At 39.4% G+C, this 23,346-nt stretch overlaps 1 protein-coding gene across 2 annotated transcripts in view; it reads left to right on the forward strand.

The window, feature by feature from the left end:
- Window positions 1–23,346, forward strand: part of MMP16 (matrix metallopeptidase 16 (membrane-inserted)) — a 406,901-nt gene that overhangs the window by 188,668 nt on the left and 194,887 nt on the right. For both annotated transcript variants that reach the window (XM_010862117.1, XM_010862127.1), the window contains exon 2: window positions 10,332–10,480. In XM_010862117.1, the coding sequence (XP_010860419.1) occupies window positions 10,332–10,480 (149 nt within the window). The remainder of the gene's footprint in view (window positions 1–10,331; window positions 10,481–23,346) is intronic.

The raw sequence follows: 23,346 nt of genomic DNA on the forward strand, positions 1-23,346 counted from the left end.
GGGCTCCAAAATCACTGCAGATGGTGACTGCAGCCATGAAATTAAAAGACACTTACTCCTTGGAAGGAAAGTTATGACCAACCTAGATAGCATATTCAAAAGCAGAGACATTACTTTGCCAACAAAGGTTTGTCTAGTCAAGGCTATGGGTTTTCCTGTGGTCATGTATGGTTGTGAGAGGTGGACTGGGAAGAAGGCTGAGTGCCGAAGAATTGATGCTTTTGAACTGTGGTGTTGGAGAAGACTCTTGAGAGTCCCTGGGACTGCAAGGAGATCCAACCAGTCCATTCTGAAGGAGATCAGCCCTGGGATTTCTTTGGAAGGGATGATGCTAAAGCTGAAACTCCAGTACTTTGGCCACCTCATGCAAAGAGTTGACTCATTGGAAAAGACTCTGATGCTGGGAGGGATTGTGGGCAAGAGGAGAAGGGGACGACAGAGGATGAGATGGCTGGATGGCATCACTGACTCGATGGACATGAGTCTGAGTGAACTCCAGGAGTTGGTGATGGACAAGGAGGCCTAGCGTGCTGCGATTCATGGGGTTGCAAAGAGTCGGACATGACTGAGTGACTGATCTGATCTGATCTGATCTGACCCAGCCCTCCAAGAGGTTTTTTTTTACCAAGGCAGCTAATTTCTGCCTCATTAGCTTACCCTAAGAATTTTCAGTTTGACCTATTCTGAGTTATTATTCTCACAAAACTTTTTGGTTTATGTGTTCAGTTGCTTCAGTCATATCTGACTCTTTGTGATCCTATGGACTGTAGCCTGCCAGGCTCCTCAGTTTGTGGGATTCTCCAGGCAAGAATACTGGAGTGGATTGCCATGCCCTCCTCCAGGGGACCTTCCCATCCCTGAGGTCAAATCTGTATCTCTTGAGTCAGTCTCCTGCATTGCAGGCAGATTCTTTACCACTGAGCCACCAGGGAAGCACTTTTGGGCTAATAGGTAGCTATAATTCATATTTATATCCACTTTTCTATATCCACTTTTCAGAATAGAAAATCCTGGTTCTATATTCTACCATTCTTTATACTCAGTAAATATATGAAATATCAGTGGAAAATGTCCTCAAATTTAAATAATTTTGCTGATGATCGAAAAAGATAAGGGATGATCAGATTTTATTGCTTATTTTGGTTAATAACAGAATTTAACTGTTAGAAGTCTCATATTGGAAAATGGAAACTAACTTGACAATATTAAGAACTTACCTATTAAAAGTGCATTCTTTCAGTTGCATTTTATTAAGAAACTCTGTTAATTATATCTGGAGAAGGTGATGGCACCCCACTCCAGTACTCTTGCTTGGAAAATCCCATAGACGGAGGAGCCTGCTGGGCTGCAGTCCATGGGGTCACTAAGAGTTGGACACGACTGAGCGACTTCACTTTCACTTTTCACTTTCATGCATAGGAGAAGGAAATGGCAACCCATTCCGGTGTTCTTGGGTGGAGAATCCCAGGGAGGGGGGAGCCTGGTGGGCTTCTGTCTATGGGGTCGCAGACAGTTGGACACGACTGAAGCGACTTAGCAGCAGCAGCATTAATTATATCAGAATAGTTTAAATATTTTATTAGTAAAAATATTAAATTTAACATGAAGCCAGTAACTTTTAAACTGTATGTCCCAGTATAATCAAATATATATATATATATATAATTATATAAGTGGAAGTGTTATTATAAAAATATACATATCATCCTTTTCCATGTTCTTCCATACTAAATACTGTAACTGAGATCGTTTAATCACTGGGTATGTGAAACTTGCATTTGACCATACCAAACATTAGCCGAAATGAAAACTATACCTGAAATAACTGTCACAACTAGGAATATGGACTGGCAAAGTGAGTTTTCAGGTTTAAATAAAACTCTAAATCTACCTCCCTTTGCTTCCTCTCCACTAATGTCTGTAATATCTAAAATACATCCTTTCATGCCCTAATAAATTTAATGGTTTAATCATTTAATTTTTTTCAGAGAAGAAGGTTAGGTTATCTGTGCATCACTTTAATGTGTTCTTCCTGCATGTTGAGGCTTGTCAGTGAGGAAGTTTTAATATGGCTATTGCCTTTGTGACTCACTCTAGTAACTGAGTAGCAATATCTTAATTTTATACGAGGGCATTGATAAACACCTTCAGGGATCATTACTTTGTCGCGGCAGGGGTTTGCATAAATCAATGAAGCTATGAGCCATGCCATGCAGGGTCACACAAGACAAATAGGTCATACTGAAGAGTTAGACAAAATGTGATTCTCTGGAAAAGGAAAGGGTAACCCACTCTAGTATTCTTGCCTGGAGAACCCCACGGACAGCTGTTGTTGTTGTTCAGTCCCCAAGTCGTGTCTGAATCCTTACAGCCCCTGGACTGCAGCATGCCAGGCCTCCATGTCCCTCACTATGTCTCAGAGTTTGCCCAAGTGCCTGTCCATTGAATTGGTGATGCCCGTGGACAGTATGAAAAGGCAAAAAGATACGATGCTAGAAGATGAACTCTCCGGCTTGGAAGGTGTCCGATACACTACTGGGGAAGAGCAGAGGGTGCTTACTCGTAGCACCAGTAAGATGAAGTGGCTGGGCCGAAGCGGAGATGACACTCAGCCGTGGATGTGTGTGGTGGTGGAAATAAAGTCTGCTGACGTAAAGAACTATAGTGCGTAAGAACCTGGAATGTTAGTTCCACCAATCTAGGTATAGTGGAGATGGTCAACCAGATGTCAAGATTGCACACGGACATCTTAGGGCTCAGTGAACTGAAGTGGATGGGAATGGGCGAATTTAATTCAGCTGAGCATTGTATCTATTACTGAGGACAAGAATCCCTTAGAAGAAATGGAGTAGCCCCTCGTAGTTAACTAGAGCCTGAAATACAGTACTTGGGTGCAGTCTCAAAAAGGACAGCATGGTCTTGGTTCATTTCTAAGGCAAACAATTCAACATCCAAATCTGTGCTTACCCATGGATACAGATGAAGCCAAAGTTGACCATGTCTGTGAAGACCTACAGCACCTACTAGAACTAACACCAAAAAAAGACATCCGTATTATCACAGGGGATAGGAAGGCAAAAGTAGGAGGTCAAGAGGTACCTGGCATAACAGGCAAGTTTGGCCTTGGAGTACAAAATGAAGCAGGGTGAAGGCTAACAGTTTTGTCAAGTGAACATGCTGGTCATAGGAAACACCCTTTTGCAACCACAGAAAAGACTCTACACATGAACATCACTAGATGATCAATACAGAAATCAGATTGATTATGTTCCTTATAACCAAAGATGGAGAAGCTCTATGCAGTCAGCAAAAACAAGACCTGGACATCATTGGCTCCTTATTGCAAAATTCAGGCTTAAATTGAAGAAAATGGGGAAAACCACTAGACCATTCAGGTACGACCTAAAATAAATCGCTTATGATTATACAATGGAGGTGACAAATAGATTCAAGGCATTAGATCTAGTAGACAGAATGCCTGACAAACTGTGGATGGAGGTTTAACACTGTACAGGAGGCAGTGACCAACACCGTGCCAAAGAAAAACAAACGCAAGAAGGCGAAGTGGTTGCCTGAGAAGGCTTTACAAGTAGCCAAGGGGAGAAGAGAAGGAAAAAGCAAGCAAGGTGAAAAGAGAAAGATTAAACTCAACGGAATGCAGAGTTCCAGAGAATAGCAAGGAGAGATAAGAAGGCCTTCTTAAATGAGCAATGCAAATAAATAGAGGAAAGCAATAGAAAGGGAAAGACTGAAAATCTTTAGGAAAATTGAAGTATCAAGGGAACATTTCATGCAAGGATGGGCACAATAAAGGACAGAAACAGTAAGGACAACAGAAGCAGAAGAGGTTAAAATGAAGTGGCAAGAATACACAGAAAAACTGTACAAAAACAGTCTTAACAACCTGGATAACCACGTTGGTATGGTCACTCACCTAGAGCCAGATATCCTGGAGCGTGAAGTCAAGTGGGCCTTAGGAAGCATTACTATGAACAAAGCTAATGGAGGTGACAGATTATAGCTGAGCTATTTAAAATCCTAAAAGTTGATGCTGTAAAAGTGTTGCACTCTGTATGTCAGAAAATTTGGAACACTCAGCAGTCGCCACAGGACTGGAAAGGTCAGTTTTTATTTCAATCCCAAAGAAAGGCAATGGCAAAAATGTTCAAACTATCCTAAAATTGTGCTCAGATCACATTTCTAGAAAGGTTATGCTCAAAATCCTTTGGCTAGGTTTCAGCAGTACATGAATCTAGAACTTTCAGATACAAAATATGGATTTAGAAAGACAGGGGAACCAGAGATCAAAGTGCCAACATTTGTTGGATCACAGAGAAAGCAAGTGAATTCCAGAAAACCATTTACTTTTGCCTCATTGACTACACTAAAGCCTTTTTTACTGTGTGGATCACAACAAACTTTGAAAAATTCTCAAAGCCATAGATGGATATACAAGACCACCTTACCTGTCTCTTGAGAAACCTATATGTGGGTCAAGAAGGGACCGTTAGAACCAGACATGAAACAACAGACTGATTCCAAATTGGGAAAGGAGTATGTACAAGTATATACAGGGTTGTGTATTGTCACCCTGCTTATTTAACTTATATGCAGAGCACATCATGCGAATTGCCAGGCTGGATGAAGCATAAGATGGAATCAAGATTGCTGAGAGAAATATCACCAACCTCAGGTATGCTGATGGTAGCACTCTAATGGCAGAAAGTGAAGAGGAACTAAAGAGCCTTTTGATGAGGGTTAAAAGAGGAGAGAGAGAAAAAAAAAAAAAAAAACAAAAAAAAAACTGGCTTAAAGCTTAGCAATTAAAAAACTAAGATTCTGGCATCTGGTTCCATCACTTCAAGGCATATAGAAGGGGAGATAGTGGAAGCAGTGACAGATTTGTTTTTCTTGGGCTCCAAAATCACTGCAGATGGTGACTACAGCCATTAAATTAAAGGACACTTACTCTGTGCAAAGAAAGCTATGGCAAATCTAGACAGCATATTAAAAGTCAAAGATATCACTTTCCCAACAAAGGTCTGTATAATCAAAGCTATGGTTTTTCCATTTGGTGATGGTTGGATAGCATCACCGACTCAATGGACATGAGGTTGAGGAAACTCTGGGAAATAGTGAAGGAAAGGAAAGCCTGGGGTGCTGCAGTCCACAGAGTCACAAAGAGTCTGATACGACTGAGTGACTGAACTACAACATGTCCGAATATGAGAGCTCAACTATTAAAAAGGATTAGCATCAAAGAATTGATGCTTTGGAATTATGGTGGTGGAGAAGACTCTTGAGTGTCCTTTGGACAGCATGAGATCCAACCAGTGAGTTCTATGGGAAATCAACCCTGAATATGCATTGGAAGGACTGATGCTGAAGCTGAAGTTCCAATACCTTGGCCACATGTTGCGAAGAGCCATCTCATTGGCAAAAAGTCTGAAGCTAAGAAAAATTGAAGGCAAAAGGAGAGGGGGCACAGAGGATGAGATGGTTAGATAGCATCACCAACTCAATGGACATGAATTTGAGCAAAGTCCTGGAGATGGTGGAGGACAGAGGAGGCTGGCATGCTACGGTCTATGGGGTTGCAAAAATTGGAATGTGACTTCAAACAACAATAATAAAATGTATTAGTCTCAACAGCTGGATCAAGATTTATTTCTCTAGATTTCATTACTGGCCTCAGAGATGAAATAAGGGTATATATTCTAGAAGTGCTCTCTTACATTTTCCATTAGTCATAAGAACCATTCATGTGTCCTTTCTGTTGTTATTACTACTTAAAGCCATATTTCACCAAGGTACCACCTTGCTATATGGATATGCATAGCTGAATCAACTAATATAGATTTTCACTATATGATTACACTATATATTAGCGACAAAGACATTCTTTCTTAAAGAGTTTACTGAAACATTGAGTGCCTGCTCCTCCTTCTTTATATCACAATCTAGTAATGGCAAAATCTATTGACTTAACAGTAAAGGTTTTGTCTTTTATTGCCTGATATATCTTCTTGCTCTGCAAAAAAACAGACTTCTTCTGGTTGTACCTCCATTTAGATAATCACTAAGTGAGGAAATTGGTTTTGTCTCCAAGACGGCAAGGTATTTGAATATATTAGTAATACAGGGAGAATGTAATTCAAGCTTAAATTGTGTTGAACCAGTTGAAGTTCTGTAGTTGGTTGTTCTGGTGGTAATGAGATAGGCTGAATCCCAGACTGTAAAAGGAGTCAAGTTTTCCCTCAGAGAAACCTTTGTCTCAACACTTTTTCTATGCTCTCGAATACACATGCCAATCCCTTGAGCAAAATAAAATAAAAACTGACTGCCACGTTTTACATCCTCCCTTTTTGTTTTGGGATTTGGGGAATAGTCAAGCAGTATATGATTCTGAATCTCCTGTAGTTTGTCTTTCCTCACAATTCTGACTACTTAAATCTCACTTGCATTTTCAGTCTTGCTCATTCCAAGGACAGATCCTAATTTCATTAGGAGAAATTTCAAGAGCTCAGACAAGTCAGTAATCATAAAGTTTAATATGACTTGCTGAACAAAAATTATGCTGGTGACTTTATACACATCAACCGTACAAGTTCACTATCATTTCCCCCAAATGCACACCCACGAAGAAAATTTTCCTCGATTATCCAGTATGTGCATTTGAAAACACTGAAAAAGGCATCGAGGCACAAACAATTATAGATCAAATTGATTTTCAATCAACCAGGAGAAGCAATATGTTTTTAATATTGAAAATAGGAATATATTTCAAATACCAATATATGAGGACGGATGTCTATAGAATAGTCTTGGTAGCACAGGGCATACCTTCAAGTTTTGCTTTGTAGATTTGGTTTTTCTTAATCAAATAAGAGATTATAATTTAGTAGAAGGCAAAAAAGTTATGAATGAAGGTTGTTTCCTATGTCACTTATATTGTATCCCAGTTTCCCATTCACTATTGCAGAATGATGACATGCTGGTCCACCTATCTTGCTTTATTTGTACTACAAGCAGGTTTTATTCTATAAGAGGAAAATGAGTTTACTTATACCAGAAACTCCTATGCTTATATGATGAGTTCACGTCAGTGTTTATTCCTGATCTTCACTATTTGAACCTGATCTTAATTCATTGGTGACAAGTATCAGTGTTGACAAAGCACTGTAAATTTTGGCCAGAGAGCTTTCCTACCCTTGATGCTGAGTGTACAGTTCAGCATTTATTTGGCTAGTTTTGCATCACCATGTTGACCAAATTATTCTTATCCAGAGAACATTAGCTTCTTACTGTTTAGGACTATTTTGTACAGACCTTTTCCCTATCATACCAAAAATGATCAGACTCTCAGAATGCTGTGGTTTCAACAGCTTAATTGAAATAATGTAAAGCAAAAGTGAACTCAAGAGAAGTTACTCCCTTGGTGATTAAAAAAAATTAAGCATGTACTTCTTTTCATCTATATTTTCCATTTTGAATATTATGTATGTAGATAAGCACACAAGATAAAGTATATACTTGAAAGTAATTGTAGATTTAGTCACTTGCTTTTTAACTTGACCTGGAGTAGGGTTGTCTACAGCATGTTTTGCTTCAATAAGAAATATTATTGAGAGCTTGCTGGTTTCATACTCTAATATGATACCAAGTATAATCATGCTTGATTTTCCACTCTTTTGTGGGGAGATGCATTGCAAATTTCAATTGAGAATTACTCCTGGTCAGCTGTTGATGTCAGAGAAGATTTCTTGACTAACATACAACAATGATAATAAAAATGGTCAGGTCAACTCAAAGTGACCCATCATCTTATTGGGTGATGGTTTTGGTTTGTTAGTCAGGATCATAAAATGGTAGATCTAGCCTTTCTGATATTTTACAATTAAATACATTTGTTCACATCTCATTCATTTGGAAAAAAAGCCTTTTGTGATGAATGATATGATATAAAACTTGGAGAAATATAATCATTCATTTTTTTATGTAATTCTAACTCATTTGTTTGAAAGGCTAAGTCATAAATCAAATATGTATATTTTAGAACATGCTGTTTTTCACTGTGGACTTAAATTTATACATTTTATAGTTTCTCTATTTATATATAAATCATAGGACTTATTAACAATTTTCTTTTTGCAGTTCTCATAAACATGATTGCCAGTAGCTTAGCACCCATGTGTAACCTAGCAACATCAGCTCTATAGCGAATAAGGAATGGATGCAAACAAAGTGTTATGTGGAAATAAAGAGTTCAATTTCAGAATATTTGTGCATGTTACTGTTAAAAAGCACGATGGAATCTTCTAATTTGGGTGAAATTGCATGGCAATCATATTGAATTTCCTAGCAAATAATATCTTGCCAGTGAAATCTTTCTCCTTTATTCAGGAGGAAAAAAGGTCTGTTTCAGACTGCACTATTTCAGTTGACTAGGATACTAAATATGTGTCTTCCCTGGCAGCCTATTCACTATAGGTTAGATGAGAAGAGTGTCTTCACATGTTTTCACTATGTGGTAGATGAATCTACTAGATGGAGTTTCAACAATAAACCTTCCTGACAGTGATGCATTTGCTAATTTATTAGTTTTAGAATAAAGTTTTATCTTATTTTCAAGGGGTTGTACTGTATTTTGGGGGGTTGATTTCTTGGACATACAACAAAAGAGTCCACCTTATATTTTACATGTTAAGGCTCTTTTGGTGAAATTTAACTTCTATAATTGCTGTTTATGTTCAGTGAGAAAATAGCATTTTTGTGTTTTAGTTATAAGGTCATAATGGAATTGTCTCAGGTATTGGGGGAAAGTCGCAATTTCATAGGAATATTATTTGTATGATGAGTAGACTCAGGTATGAGGGGAAACACATACTGGTGAATATCTTCCATTCAATAGAGAAACTTTTATTCTGTTTCGAAGTCAGAATTACTTGGCCTTTCTGCATTTGACAGCTAGTTCACTGCACTTTAAGAAATCTTAGAGCTCTATGGAAGATTGAAATAAGAGACAATGGGATAAGATACGGGCTGGACATATAATTGTGCATTTAAAATGAACGCACAGAATTGTAAGGCTAGAAACCATCTGCTCCGTGGTAGAGATACTCCCCAGCCCCTTCAAATAACCCATGTTTTGGTTATTTAAAAAAAATCTAACCTGAAATGACTCCGATTTTTGGCTATAATCAAGACTAGGCTCAACACCGACATCTTCCTCTCCCTATCCCCCTAAACCTCTCTTCCTTAGAAGAGCAGAGTTAGAATAAGGAAATCCTTAAGGAAAGGGCCAGATATTCTTAACAAAATCGTCTGATTTCACCTGTATATGAAAAGCTTGGTCACTTGCTTGATTTGGTTTGAGGTGAACCACAGTGAATAAGTGAAAGGATATCCTTTACATGAGACACTGTCCTCTGTTCCTGAAGATATCTAGTTACATTTGGCTAGACCAGTTGCATAGAATTCATACCCCAAATGGCATTATAGAATAATTGGCCACAGGTGGTGATGCTATGGAGCTGTGGTCAGTGCTCTGATTGGTCAGGAAAGTGACACTTTAGATGTGGCACATGTACGTTAATTTCCGCTTCCGGCAAAGACGTCTCAGTGGGGGGTCATACTGTTGAAAAAATATCTTCATTTTTGGGAACTTGAGTTCCTCGAGGGCAGAAATGATCTTCTCTGTGATTTTATCCAGTATCTACTGTTCAGTTCAGTTCAGTCGCTCAGTCATGTCCAACTCTTTGCGACCCCATGAACCGCAGCACACCAGGCCTCCCTGTCCATCACCACCTCCCGGAGTTCACTCAGACTCACGTCCATCAAGTCAGTGATGCCATCCAGCCATCTCATCCTCTGTCGTCCCCTTCTCCTCCTGCCCCCAATCCCTCCCAGCATCAGAGTCTTTTCCAATGAGTCAACTCTTCACATGAGGTGGCCAAAGTACTGGAGTTTCAGCTTTAGCATTATCCCTTCCAAAGAAATCCCAGGGCTGATCTTCAGAATGGACTGGTTGGATCTCCTTGCAGTCCAAGGGACTCTCAAGAGTCTTCTCCACCATAGTACCTTATATAATATAATTTTGTGACAAATGGTTAATCTTTTTCTTTACATTTAGAGTTTTGGATCTGTTAGATCTGTAACAAGCACTGAATTATGAAAAATAGCCTAAAGCTAATAAAGACAAAGCAATTAAATAAGATATGCCCTTAAAGAGGAAATAAAGTTTAAAGTCACCTAGAGACATAAACTGATAGTCATAAAAATACTGTAAAATGGTGCGATTGACCTAAAAGTTCCTGTGCTTGTTATTGCAGGTTTGGTTACAGAAGTACGGCTACCTTCCACCGAGTGACCCCAGGATGTCGGTGCTGCGCTCTGCGGAGACCATGCAGTCCGCCTTAGCTGCCATGCAGCAGTTCTACGGCATTAACATGACAGGAAAAGTGGATCGAAACACAATCGAGTAAGTCAAGGGCACCTGCATTCTCTCCGTCTCAGTTCTTGAGCCAAACTAAGTAGTCTGAAGAACTCTAAGTGAGCTTCACCAGCCACCAGTGGAATGGTTTGTCTCGTGTGCATTTCTTTGGAACTTAGTAGATCCAAAGAATCTATTAAGCTCTACTTTAACTCTGAACTCCCTTGAGATTTCATTAAAAAAAAAAAACCACAAAGTTAAGTTTACTTACCTGGAGTTTAGGAATACATTTTCCAAATAGGAAAGAAAATACCAACAGTGGGAGTTAAAACAGATGTGCAGTGGAAGCCACTATAAGAATGGTGATCCGTGATGCGCCGGAGCTGGCTTGTACGGCTGGAGGAAGCGGAGTGTGCACATCTCTTTCCCCACATGATGTCATCACAGTAGCTTGAAATTGACCAAAGTCGAAATGTTGAAACCAAGGAAAATGAGAAGCAGAGCAAATCAGAGCTCTGTTTTCGATGGGGAAAGAGTCAGAGAGCCAGCTAATAGTTTACTAGCTTTCTGTTAGTGACAGTTCTCACACTAGCAAAATCAAGGGAAAAGTTTTCACTGAAAAGTCTGTGCTTTCAATCTTTTAGTAACAAAGATTATTTCTACTCTTTAATAATATTTTCTATTTTATTTATTTTTTTTAGCAATCATTTGTTCATTTATTTATTCAATCAATTACTTTCTCCTGGGCATTTTATCTGTGAAAGAGGCATGTGGAGATTCAAAAAACGTAGTCTCTTCTTCAAAGGAACTTAATTGCAGCAATTAAGTTGTCGCTTAAAATCCACTCTTATAGCCCGTTCCCACAACTTGTTAAGAAAACAGAGTGTGAAAGGGCCAACGACATAGATATTTCATAGTAGATCTAGTAATCCACATGTGTTTTAGCAAGTCATTCACAGAATCCAATTTGAAAAGATAAACCAGGTCAAAATGCCACTGTGATTTTTTTTTTTTTGGGGGGGGTCGATCACACAACTCCTCAGTATGGACTATGACAGTCGTCATGAGACATGCCAGGGGCATCAGTGGCAGCGGGGAAAGGAAAAGCATCTGGAAGACACAAGTCAACATTTGCCACAAGCAATTTCTATGGAAATTCACAGTAGGATAATTCCTAAACAAGACGGCATCAAGAATAATGTAGTACATATTCTGGTTTCTGAGACCAATAAACACCTGAACGTATAGAGAATGAACAAATCTTGAATAAGTATTATAATGCTAATGAGCTTATAAGTTCTAACTTGCACAGTCATATCAATGCAACAGACTCAGTATAGATATTCTTGGATTTTATAAAACGATGATTTTGGAGAAATAATTGATACCATTATCTCAGTAAAAACATCCCCCAAATAAATAAGATGTTAGTTTTGGCAGAGGAAAAGTTAAAAGACGAAGCATAAAAATAAGACAAGTAATCATCTTGGTGAGTCTGGTTTCATCCAGACTGGTGACTCATTTTAATGACAGTTCAGCAGATCATATCTTAAGGATATTTCTATGCTAAAAACCAATACTTATTAAGAACACACTATTATGTATTTATAACTGTTTCAACTGAGGACTAGTTATGATAAAAACACAAAAGTATAAAATATTGTATCTGTCTTAAAAGAAAGCAGAACAAATACAGCTTTTATCATATAGCAAACACAACTGATTTTATACTTGATTCCTTATTGAAACTTTATTATCTCTGCTTCATGTTATGTTCTGAGTGAAAGATACAAATTAGAGAAATATAGAAAACAGCTTGAGTAGTACAATACATCTTGTAGCAAAACATGATCAGTGTTATAACACAAAGAAGAATGTGCCTTAGTTACCAAGGTCCTTTTCAATGGGAGAGGAAAAGAAAACACGAAAGAATTCTAATAATGAATATAAAGATTTTCCAAAGATTCCATTTTTTCAGAGGGTAAAAGGAGAAAAAGCAGAGACAGTAAGACAGAAGTTAACCAAAGGAGCAACATTTGAAAAGCAACTTACCAGTTAAAAAACTGGTAAACAGTTAAAAAAACTGGTAGACAAGTTTGTGGATATTTGGTTGTTTTTTTCTTCAGTGGGGGGAAAATAAATTATGTGCATGTGAGCAAGGTATAAAAATCATTATTTAAAAATTGAGAGTAAAATAATATAGTAATTGTTGAAACACTGATAAACAAAAAGAATAAAGTGTTATTTTGTATTCTGTGATTTTTTCATGATATTCTGTATTCATCAAAATATTTGCCTTGTTATTATTAATAATTGTCAATAACAATGTGATCCAACCAGTTCATCCTAAAGGAGATCAGTCCTGGGTGTTCATTGGAAGGACTGATATTGAAGTTGAAGTTCCAATACTTTGGCCACCTGATGCAAAGAACTGACTCATTAGAAAAGACCCTGATGCTGGGAAAGATTGAACGCAGGAGGAGAAGGGGACGCCAGAGGATGAGATGGTTAGATGGCATCACCCACTCGATGGACATGAGTCTGAGTGGACTCTGGGAGTTGGTGATGGACAGGGAGGCCTGGCGTGCTGCGGTTCATGGGGTCGCAAAGAGTCGGACACGACTGAGCGACTGAACTGAACAATGTGATGCTGTGGTTTATTGACAGTTATGTCTGAACATATTTTTCATTGATGTTAAAGTCAATGAAAATTTAGTTTTTCTATTAGAAATAAAAGGAACTTCAAGTTAACTGTATAGCTAGACATAGTCACAAATTATTTTGCCACAAGTACACTGTAAGTTCCGTAACATTGTCAAATAGCGTTATTGTTTCTAGATAGAAAAGGAGGAGGTGATTCATTCTTTCAGTGCAGGGAAGAATTATTTGTGTCCATTGAGTCCTTGATACTCAAAATACTTCAGCATTTATAATGATCAATATATATCAACCCTACACAATAGGGAAGATAAGAATGCATTTTTCTCTCTACTTTTTTAAGACTGAAAGTCAAAGTCTAAGTGATGTCCAAATTAGTTTCAGAGTCCAGAATTTCTAACATTTACTTGGGGAACTTCCCACTGTACCATGCTGTGTTCCTTTGAGAAATGGCACATTTTTCTTAAATACATAAAATATCTGGGCTCAGGTATATATAATTAATTCTTACTTATTAAGTTAATTTAATATATGATTTTAAAATTGTATTTTGCTTCTAATACTTATACTTATGGTATAACTATGATGGTATAAGTATGATGTTAGTCATACTATTTCTGTTTCATCAAATTAAGAAAACAAATAACAAATGATTGAAGATTAAACAGTTTACAAGCAGTTTGATAAAAATAAATACGTTACCTCCCCTAACATTTTGAAAGAGATACTTAAATATTAACTTTGGTTTGCATCTGTGAAAAAAGAATGAATAATTAGCATAATGCATTCTTTGAAAATAAGAAACCTGTTATCAATATTGGAAATAGGATTTTGAAATAGGATTTCTATTTCTACCAAAATAGAATTTTGGTACTGCTGCCCTATTATTATTGGAATTCTCTCTTAATAGTATACTATCAAATTTTCGTTTTAGTCATAACATGCCTCTTATCCAAAATAAATACAGTGTTAAGTTGTTAAGCAAAATCTCCAGCAAGTTCTGTGTTTTGTTGCTGTGAATGATACAGAACTCTTTCATCCCAACAATATAAAAAGTGTTGTGGACAAGCCTTCGTATTCCCTAAGGCAGAGCTGATAACTTTTTATGAAAATTATGGCTCAGTTTTAAAAACAATAAATTGTGACCTGGAAAACAAATTATGTTAGTTATGCTTATTGCTGCTGCTGCTGCTGCTGCTAAGTCTCGTCAGTCGTGTCCGACTCTGTGTGACCCCATGGACAGCAGCCCACCAGACTCCGCCGTCCCTGGGATTTTCCAGGCAAGAGAACTGGAGTGGGGTGCCATTGCCTTCTCTGAGTTACGCTTATCACTAGATACTAAAATGAGACCGCTGGGTCCTATAAAAGGTGTCATTTGTGTCTCTCCCACATTTGAGAGCCCCTGCTGATCACTGAAAAGACTCAAGGTGGATAGGTTTGATTTTCTAAAGTAGCTAAAAACAGGTCTTTGTCAGGAGATAATGGAAGAGAAATGTGTGCAGGATTCATTTGAACCCTTCCTGTGGAAAGGGGTCTGAACAGTTTGTAACCCTTCTTTGGCAGGATGATGTAAAAAGTACAGAGGTGTAGGGAAAGACATGGGTCTTTTTCTGGCATACAGTGGATCAGATTCCAGACCCAGAGAAAGAATTGTGTCAGCGTGTAGGCTTTAAAGTAAAATTTCTGTTACAGCATTATAATGAAACATCAACTAAATAAGCAGCCTTAAATTTAAAACCAACCAGTTTTTCTGCTTTTTGTTTGTTTGTTTTTGGTGTTTTTTTCTTTGAAGGAATTTTATTCTAACTCAATTATTTTGGAATTGAGAAAGCAGCTTTCCCTTTAAATGGAGTGTTATACTTGGTAGTTATTTCTAGGTGAACCCATTAAAGCCTTGTTAACTCCTCATCATTCTCCCTTCCTAGACTGTGATGCCTCCTCTGTCCTATGTGTCATTCTCATTGTCACTCAAACTAGAAACTGTGGCTTCATTTGCCTCTTGTCTGTTTCTCCCTCTGAAAAATCCCGTGCTGCTCTCAGTCACTCAGTCATGTCCGACTCTTTTCGACCCCATGGGCTGCAGCCCGCCAGGCTCCTCTGTCCGTGGGGATTCTCCAGGCAAGACTACTGAAGTGGGTTGCCATGCCCTCCTCCAGGGGATCTTCCCAACCCAGGGATTGGACCCAGGTCTCCTGCATTGTAGGAGGATCCTTTGCCAGCTGAACTATCAGGGAAGCCCCCAGTCTTGAGGTATTTGTTACTCAGGATGCTCAGCTCAGATTATGTACCATTTTTGTGAGTATAATCCCTATAATTACGCAACTTAAGTAATTCTCTGAGCTTCTGTAATATCAAATGTATGTGTGGTAACAATCCATGCTGAAATTGCATTCTATCATTTTACGTAGTCATGGAGTCTTAATACTTTTATTCTCTTTGCATGGGTTTTTAAGTAGTTTAACTTTGAAGTTTCATCTTTACGAATAACGTGTGTCCATGCAGACAGCTAACGAGTTAATCGAAAAAAAGAGATTCTGGACTAGAGTGAGCTATGAGTCTATCTACATTTTGAACTCTAAGTTAATTAACTTTTGAAAAATTTCCTTCATGATTGTTGAACTTGGCTCTGTGAATACAAGCAAAATGTGAGAATTTTGAAGGCAATAAAAATAAGCCAATTTTTAAAATTTCTAGAAAGATTTCTTGGTCAACTTTAATGTTACTCTTACCTTTCATTAGAACTTGGAAAAGTTTGGAGGATAGAAACCTGTTTAATATATTATGCTGATGAATATTTTTCAGAGATTACTAATGCATAATGCACAAAATATATATTTGACATCTTTTTCTCTTGGTAAAGTTAGATATATGTGCACAAAGCCACTGTGTGGCACAACTTCAACTCCAAAGGGCAGCATTCTCATCTTAGTCTACTGAGGAGGTGCCTTCCTGCAGCTCCACTATGGGCATCTGGGGGATGGACTACAACTTGAAGGAACCTCTTGGAATCATACAACGGGTAGCCCCAAATGTTTGACATAATGCCCAACTCGTCATTTTTAACTGAAGATAATGAATACTTTTTAATGTATAGTGACTCTTAGCATTACTGTAAACTTGTTTAGAAGCTTATGGTTACATTAGTTACATAAAGCAGAGGATAATGTACCTGTTATTGTTTGTTATCAAAATACTAGAATCATCGCTGTCTTGAATAACAGAGTGCTTTAGGTCAACATACAAGTCAACGTAAATTGAAATCTGTATACTGCTACTTCTACTACTTCCTGTAATAGAAGTACAACTACTTCCCGATATTTGTAAAATAGTATTAAGGCATTTGGTCCCATCACTTCATAGCAAATAGATAGGGAAACAGTGGAAACAGTGGCTGACTTTATTTTTGGGGGGCTCCAAAATCACTGCATATGGTGACTGCAGCCATGAAATTAAAAGACGCTTACTCCTTGGAAGGAAAGTTATGACCAACCTAGACAGCATATTGAAAAGCAGAGACGTTACTTTGTCAACAAAGGTCCATCTAGTCAAGGCTTTGGTTTTTCCAGTAGTCGTGTACGGATGTGAAAGTTGGACTATAAAGAAAGGTGAGCACAGAAGAATTGATGCTTTTAAACTGTGGTGTTGGAGAAGACTCTTGAGAGTCCCTTGGACTGCAAGGAGATCCAACCAGTCCATCCTAAAGGATATCAGTCCTGGGTGTTCCAATACTTTGGCCACCTGATGCGAAGAGCTGACTCATTTGAAAAGACCCTGATGCTGGGAAAGATTGAGGGCTGGAGGAGAAGGGGACGACAGAGGATGAGATGGTTGGATGGCATCACCAACTCAATGGACATGAGTTTGGGTAAACTCTTGGAGTTGGTGATGGACAGGGAGGCCTGGTGTGCTGCGGTTCATGGGGTCACAAAGAGTCGGACACGACTAGAGTGACTGAACTGAATTAAGTGTTATAATTATTAGTTAATAATAATAACATTACTATGTGCCAGGAACTGTTCTTAAGTATTTCATATGATTTAAATAGTTTAATTCTCATATTAATTCAGTAATAGTACAATTGTTTCATTTCAAAGAGGAAGCTAAAGCATAGAAAGATATAGTAGAGTGACTAATAGCACAGGGCTTGTGAATCAGTGGAAGGGAAGGGAAACCCTGGTAGTTTGGCTCTAGAATTCCTGCTTTCAACTTATATAATACAACTTTTCACAAGAAAGTTGATTTTAATTGTTTTAATTTTTAAGTTGAATTAATTTAAATGAAGATATTAGTGATCTGCTGAACTAGTTTAAAAGTGTTCTGGGTTCTAAACAGTTAAATCAACACTTAATAACAGCATTATATTTATGAAAATTGGGTGATGCCATTACTTATACCTTGATTTTACAGAATGTCTCTCTTGGAGGCTCCCATCTTCAGCCCAGTGCTCATTCCGCATGTCTTTGTTTGTTTTGGAATGTCAAATTAAAATTCTTAGCAAGTAAGTCAATAGAGAAACACAGGTGCATCTGTATTGTCACAATGAAAAAGAGAAGTGCTTTAGTAATGACACTTTCACAAAAAAGTGCTACTTGAAAATAATACACACACACACACATAAATGCACTTTAACACCTTCTCTTTTCATATGATGAAGCTATTATCTTAGGTGAGACAATCAGTCAATTTTACTTTTTGCATCCAGTTTTAGATTCTTCTGTATAGGTAAATATGGGATTTATCAAATTGTATGTGAATACAACTAACATTTTGGTGGATGATAACTAGAAGTGGATCACCAGACTTTACCTGAATAGCAACATTAATATGCTAATTTTGCTTTTAGTGTTAGACAGCATTTAATTCATTGATAAGTTCTAAAAAACACTGACCACTCTTTATGTCATGGAGAACTTAAAAACTGTGAGAGAAACAAATGCTTATATAATTAATGAATAAACGGTTGGAATCATGTAAAAATCCTGAGGACAGATTTAGCTCAAACACTGCATGTCATATTTAGTGTCACCACGTGCTCTGATCATATTTTGAAGACTTGACATATTTTAATAGTTCAGATCAGATCAGATCAGATCAGTCGCTCAGTCGTGTCCGACTCTTTGCGACCCCATGAATTGCAGCACGCCAGGCCTCCCTGTCCATCACCAACTCCCAGAGTTCACTCAGACTCACGTCCATCGAGTCAGTGGTGCAATCCAGCCATCTCATCCTCTGTTGTCCCCTTCTCCTCCTGCCCCCAATCCCTCCCAGCATCAGAGTCTTTTCCAATGAGTCAACTCTTTGCATGAGGTGGCCAAAGTACTGGAGTTTCAGCTTTAGCATCATCCCTTCCAAAGAAATCCCAGGGCTGATCTCCTTCACAATGGACTGGTTGGATCTCCTTGCAGTCCAAGGGACTCTCAAGAGTCTTCTCCAAGACCACTGTTCAAAAGCATCAATTCTTCGGCACTCAGCCTTCTTCACAGTCCAACTCTCACATCCATACATAATCACAGGAAAAACCATAGCCTTGACTAGACAAAACTTTGTTGGCAAAGTAATGTCTCTGCTTTTGAATATGCTATCTAGGTTGGTCATAACTTTCCTTCCAAGGAGTAAGCGTCTTTTAATTTCATGGCTGCATTCACCATCTGTAGTGATTTTGGAGCCCATAAAAATAAAGTCTGACACCGTTTCCACTTTTTCCCCATCTATTTCCCATGAACTGGTGAGACCGGATGCCATGATCTTCGTTTTCTGAATGTTGAGCTTTAAGCCAACTTTTTCACTCTCCACTTTCACTTTCATCAAGAGGCTTTTTAGTTCCTCTTCACTTTCTGCCATAAGGGTTGTGTCATCTGCATATCTGAGGTTATTGATATTTCTCCTGGCAGTCTTAATTCCAGCTTGTGTTTCTTCCAGTCCAAGAAACACAAGAGATGGCAAAAAACAAGAGATGGCAAGAGTGAATGTCAACATTCTAGGAATCAGCGAACTGAAATGGACTGGAATGGGTGAATTTAACTCAGATGACCATTATATCTACTACTGCGGGCAGGAATCTCTCAGAAGAAATGGAGTGGCCATCATGGTCAACAAAAGAGTCCGAAATGCAGTACTTGGATGCAATCTCAAAAACGACAGAATGATCTCTGTTCATTTCCAAGGCAAACCATTCAATATCACAGTAATCCAAGTCTATGCCCCAACCAGTAGTGCTGAAGAAGCTGAAGTTGAATGGTTCTATGAAGACCTATAAGACCTTTTAGAACTAACACCCAAAAAAGGTGTCCTTTTCATTATAGGGGACTGGAATGCAAAAGTAGGAAGTCAAGAAACACCTGGAGTAACAGGCAAATTTGGCCTTGGAATACAGAATAAAGCAGGGCAAAGACTAATAGAGTTTTGCCAAGAAAATGCACTGGTCATAGCAAACACCCTCTTCCAAAAACACAAGAGAAGACTCTATACATGGACATCACCAGATGGTCAACACCGAAATCAGATTGATTATATTCTTTCTAGCCAAAGATGAAGAAGCTCTGTACAGTCAGCAGAAACAAGACCAGGAGCTGACTGTGGCTCAGACTATGAACTCCTTATTGCTAAATTCAGACTTAAATTGAAGCAAGTAGGGAAAACCACTAGACCATTCAAGTATGACCTAAATCAAATCCCTTATGATTATACAGTGGAAGTGAGAAATAGATTTAAGCGCCTAGATCTGATAGATAGAGTGCCTGATGAACTATGGAATGAGGTTCGTGACATTGTACAGGAGATAGGGATCAAGACCATTCCCATAGAAAAGAAATGCAAAAAAGCAAAATGGCTGTCTGGGGAGGCCTTACAAATAGCTCTGAAAAGAAGAGAAGCGAAAAGCAAAGAAGAAAAGGAAGATATAAACATCTGAATGCAGAGTTCCAAAGAATAGCAAGAAGAGATAAGAAAGCCTTCTTCAGTGATCAATGCAAAGAAATAGAGGAAAACAACAGAATGGGAAAGACCAGAGATTTCTTCAAGAAAATCAGAGATACCAAAGGAACATTTCATGCAAAGATGGGCTTGATAAAGGACAGAAATGGTATGGACCTAACAGAAGCAGAAGATACTAAGAAGAGATGGCAAGAATACACAGAAGAACTGTACAAAAAAGATCTTCACGACCCAGATAATCACGATGGTGTGATCACTGACCTAGAGCCAGACATCCTGGAATGTGAAGTCAAGTGGGCCTTAGAAAGCATCACTACGATCAAAGCTAGTGCAGGTGATGGAATTCCAGTTGAGCTATTCCAAATCCTGAAAGATGATGCTGTGAAAGTGCTGCACTCAATATGCCAGCAAATTTGGAAAACTCAGCAGTGGCCACAGGACTGGAAAAGGTCAGTTTTCATTCCAATCCCAAAGAAAGGCAATGCCAAAGAATGCTCAAGCTACCACACAATTGCACTCATCTCACACGCTAGTAAAGTAATGCTCAAAATTCTCCAAGCCAGGCTTAAGCAATATGTGAACCGTGAACTTCCTGATGTTCAAGCTGGTTTTAGAAAAGGCAGAGGAACCAGAGATCAAATTGCCAACATCCACTGGATCATGGAAAAAGCAAGTGAGTTCCAGAAAAACATCTATTTCTGCTTTATTGATTATGCCAAAGCCTTTGACTGTGTGGATCACAATAACCTGTGGAAAATTCTGAAAGAGATGGGAATACCAGACCAGCTGATCTGCCTCTTGAGAAATTTGTATGCAGGTCAGGAAGCAACAGTTAGAACTGGACATGGGACAATAGACTGGTTCCAAATAGGAAAAGGAGTTTGTCAAGGCTGTATATTGTCACCTTGTTTATTTAACTTATATGCAGAGTACATCATGAGAAACGCTGGACTGGAAGAAACACAAGCCGGAATCAAGATTTTAATAGTTAATACCTGCTAATATCTCTGTGCTAGAATATTTAGATACATGTATTGGTGAGGTTAACGTAGAATTATCTTGACCAACGCCCATAAGTGTTCTTTAAGTTAAATTATTAGTTTATATTGCATTATACCTGTTCTTGTGTTTATTTCTTACACTTGTCATATACTTTATGATTTAATCGTATATGAAAGTTTCCACATAATATTCATCTATAGAAGCATTTGTTCAAGGCACAGAGCTATGAGCTACAAAGTCTTTAAGAAACATATAGGATAGTAGGGGGCAGGTCATTATGTGCAAAAAAAAAATAAATTACATGAAGACCATTCATTTGCTTCATGTTCCTCATTGGAAACGTCACTGGGTCCGGGCCCCATACAGTGCTCTCTGGCTGGACGCACAGGCTGGCGAAAGACAGAGATAGACATGCACACATTGGTTATACACCATAGTACACGCTGTGTGAGATGGTCAACTGTACCTGTGCAAGTTAAACAATGCAGGAAGATCACGATTGTCAGTGTCAACAAGGCGGAAAAAGCATTCCAGACAGAAGTCACTGTATACAAAGGCAGAAAGGGATTTGGTTCTTGTAGGCAAAGAGCAAAATTAGCCTACGTGGCATGGTCAGGCACTCTTGCCCCACAGCCTCTTGTTCTGGCCCCATGTATGTAACAGCTGAGATCAATTATAGCACTGTGCATGCATGTCAGGAGGTACTCGCTTGCTCATGAGGTACTTGCTTGGTCACGAGGTGTTTTGTGCACTATGCCTGTAAGAAGTTCACTAGGAAAGCCACGGCTGCTATGGCACCGGGGCTACATTGGAGTGGCATCATGGTTATATGAGGTTACATCATGGCTACTTTATGGCTCTGTCATGGTTATCTTGTGGCTGCTGTTGCTGCTGCTACAGCCAGGAGAGAGGTTGTATTATGACTGCTATGCCAGCCAGGAGAGAATGAACCTGTCTGCAATTCCTATGGCTCCTTGAGTCTCCTTCCAGCCTGTTAGCTCACACCTTGCCTACCCTGGGTTCAGCGAACAGTGTAAACACCAAGACAATTGACGTCATGAGCGGGATCAGAGATACAACTGGTGTAGACAGCAGGATACCCAGCAGGTAGAGGAGCCCGAGGCTCCACTGGATGGAGGACACCAGTGGCCACCAGATAGCATGTGGCACTGTGTGGCTGTCATTCTGCATGCGCTCTAGTGGAAAACAGGGACGCATGGATGGGTCCCCAGACAGCAAGGAAATGGTGTTACAGGCCATGAGTTCCCATTTGCTGAACAAGATGGCACAGACTGCCGCTGACACCGTGGGGTGGATTTTCCTGACTGCCCTGAAGGTGAATATTGGTAGTGCGCTCTGTGATGCCACGCTGGTACACGATGTGCAGAGACACTCCGAAGAACTTGAACAACGTATATTGGCCTTAGAGCAAGAACCCGTGGCCCTGAAGAACCCAGCATCCCTGAGGGCGAGGCAGTAAGGGACTGTGATAATGAACTCTGTGAGACCACAGGTTCCCGCTTGGCTGTGAGGCCTGCTGTACAGCAGAAAGGGAAGCATGAGAAGCATGTGGCCCGGGGAGGGGAGGGCGGCGTCCTCAAGGGTCCTCCAGTGTGACTGAGCTCATGACATATCGACCATATACTCCGGCAGAGTTGGTTGACTTGGGTCTGAAATTTCGGCAAAAGCAAGGGGAACCCTTGGCAGCATGGCTCTTGCGACTTTGGGACACAGGGGTGCCCAGGATTATATGTGTTGGGGATGAGGTAGAACTGGCATCTATAGCCACTCACCCCTCACTGAGACAAAGGTTGCAGAATCCTGGCAACTCATGCATGGTTCGCCTAACCAAACACATGCCCTCATGGAAATGGATTAAAGCTGCCGTTTGCACCACGTGGTCACATGCGGGAGAGCTCCCGGATACTGTGAGTAAATGGTATACCTCTATGAGTTGGCCCAAGCAGTGAGAGAACTGGGCACGAAGCAGTCAACGTTCAACCCAAACACCCGAGGCCCAGAAGATGAGCGTTTACTTGTGGCATTCAAGACGCCGTTTTGAACAATGCCCTGTCTACCAGTTTTGGATCCCTGACTACTATTCTTGCTCCCTCTGTGGGCACCCCAGCTATGAGGTGATGTCAATGGTGACTCCCTTGGGAGAAATAGAGGGACAGCTGCAGGCAAAGGGGAGTAGAAGCGTGAAGACCCCAAAGGGGACCGGAGCTGGTAAAGGCCCTATCCGAGTAACGAGAATGCAATGTGGGCTGATTTGCTGGCAGCGGGAGTTGACAGAAATAAAATTGGTGGACAGCCCAGCA

This window comes from Bison bison, unplaced genomic scaffold, assembly GCF_000754665.1.
Source record: "Bison bison bison isolate TAMUID 2011002044 unplaced genomic scaffold, Bison_UMD1.0 scf7180017858048, whole genome shotgun sequence".
NCBI lineage: Eukaryota > Metazoa > Chordata > Mammalia > Artiodactyla > Bovidae > Bison > Bison bison.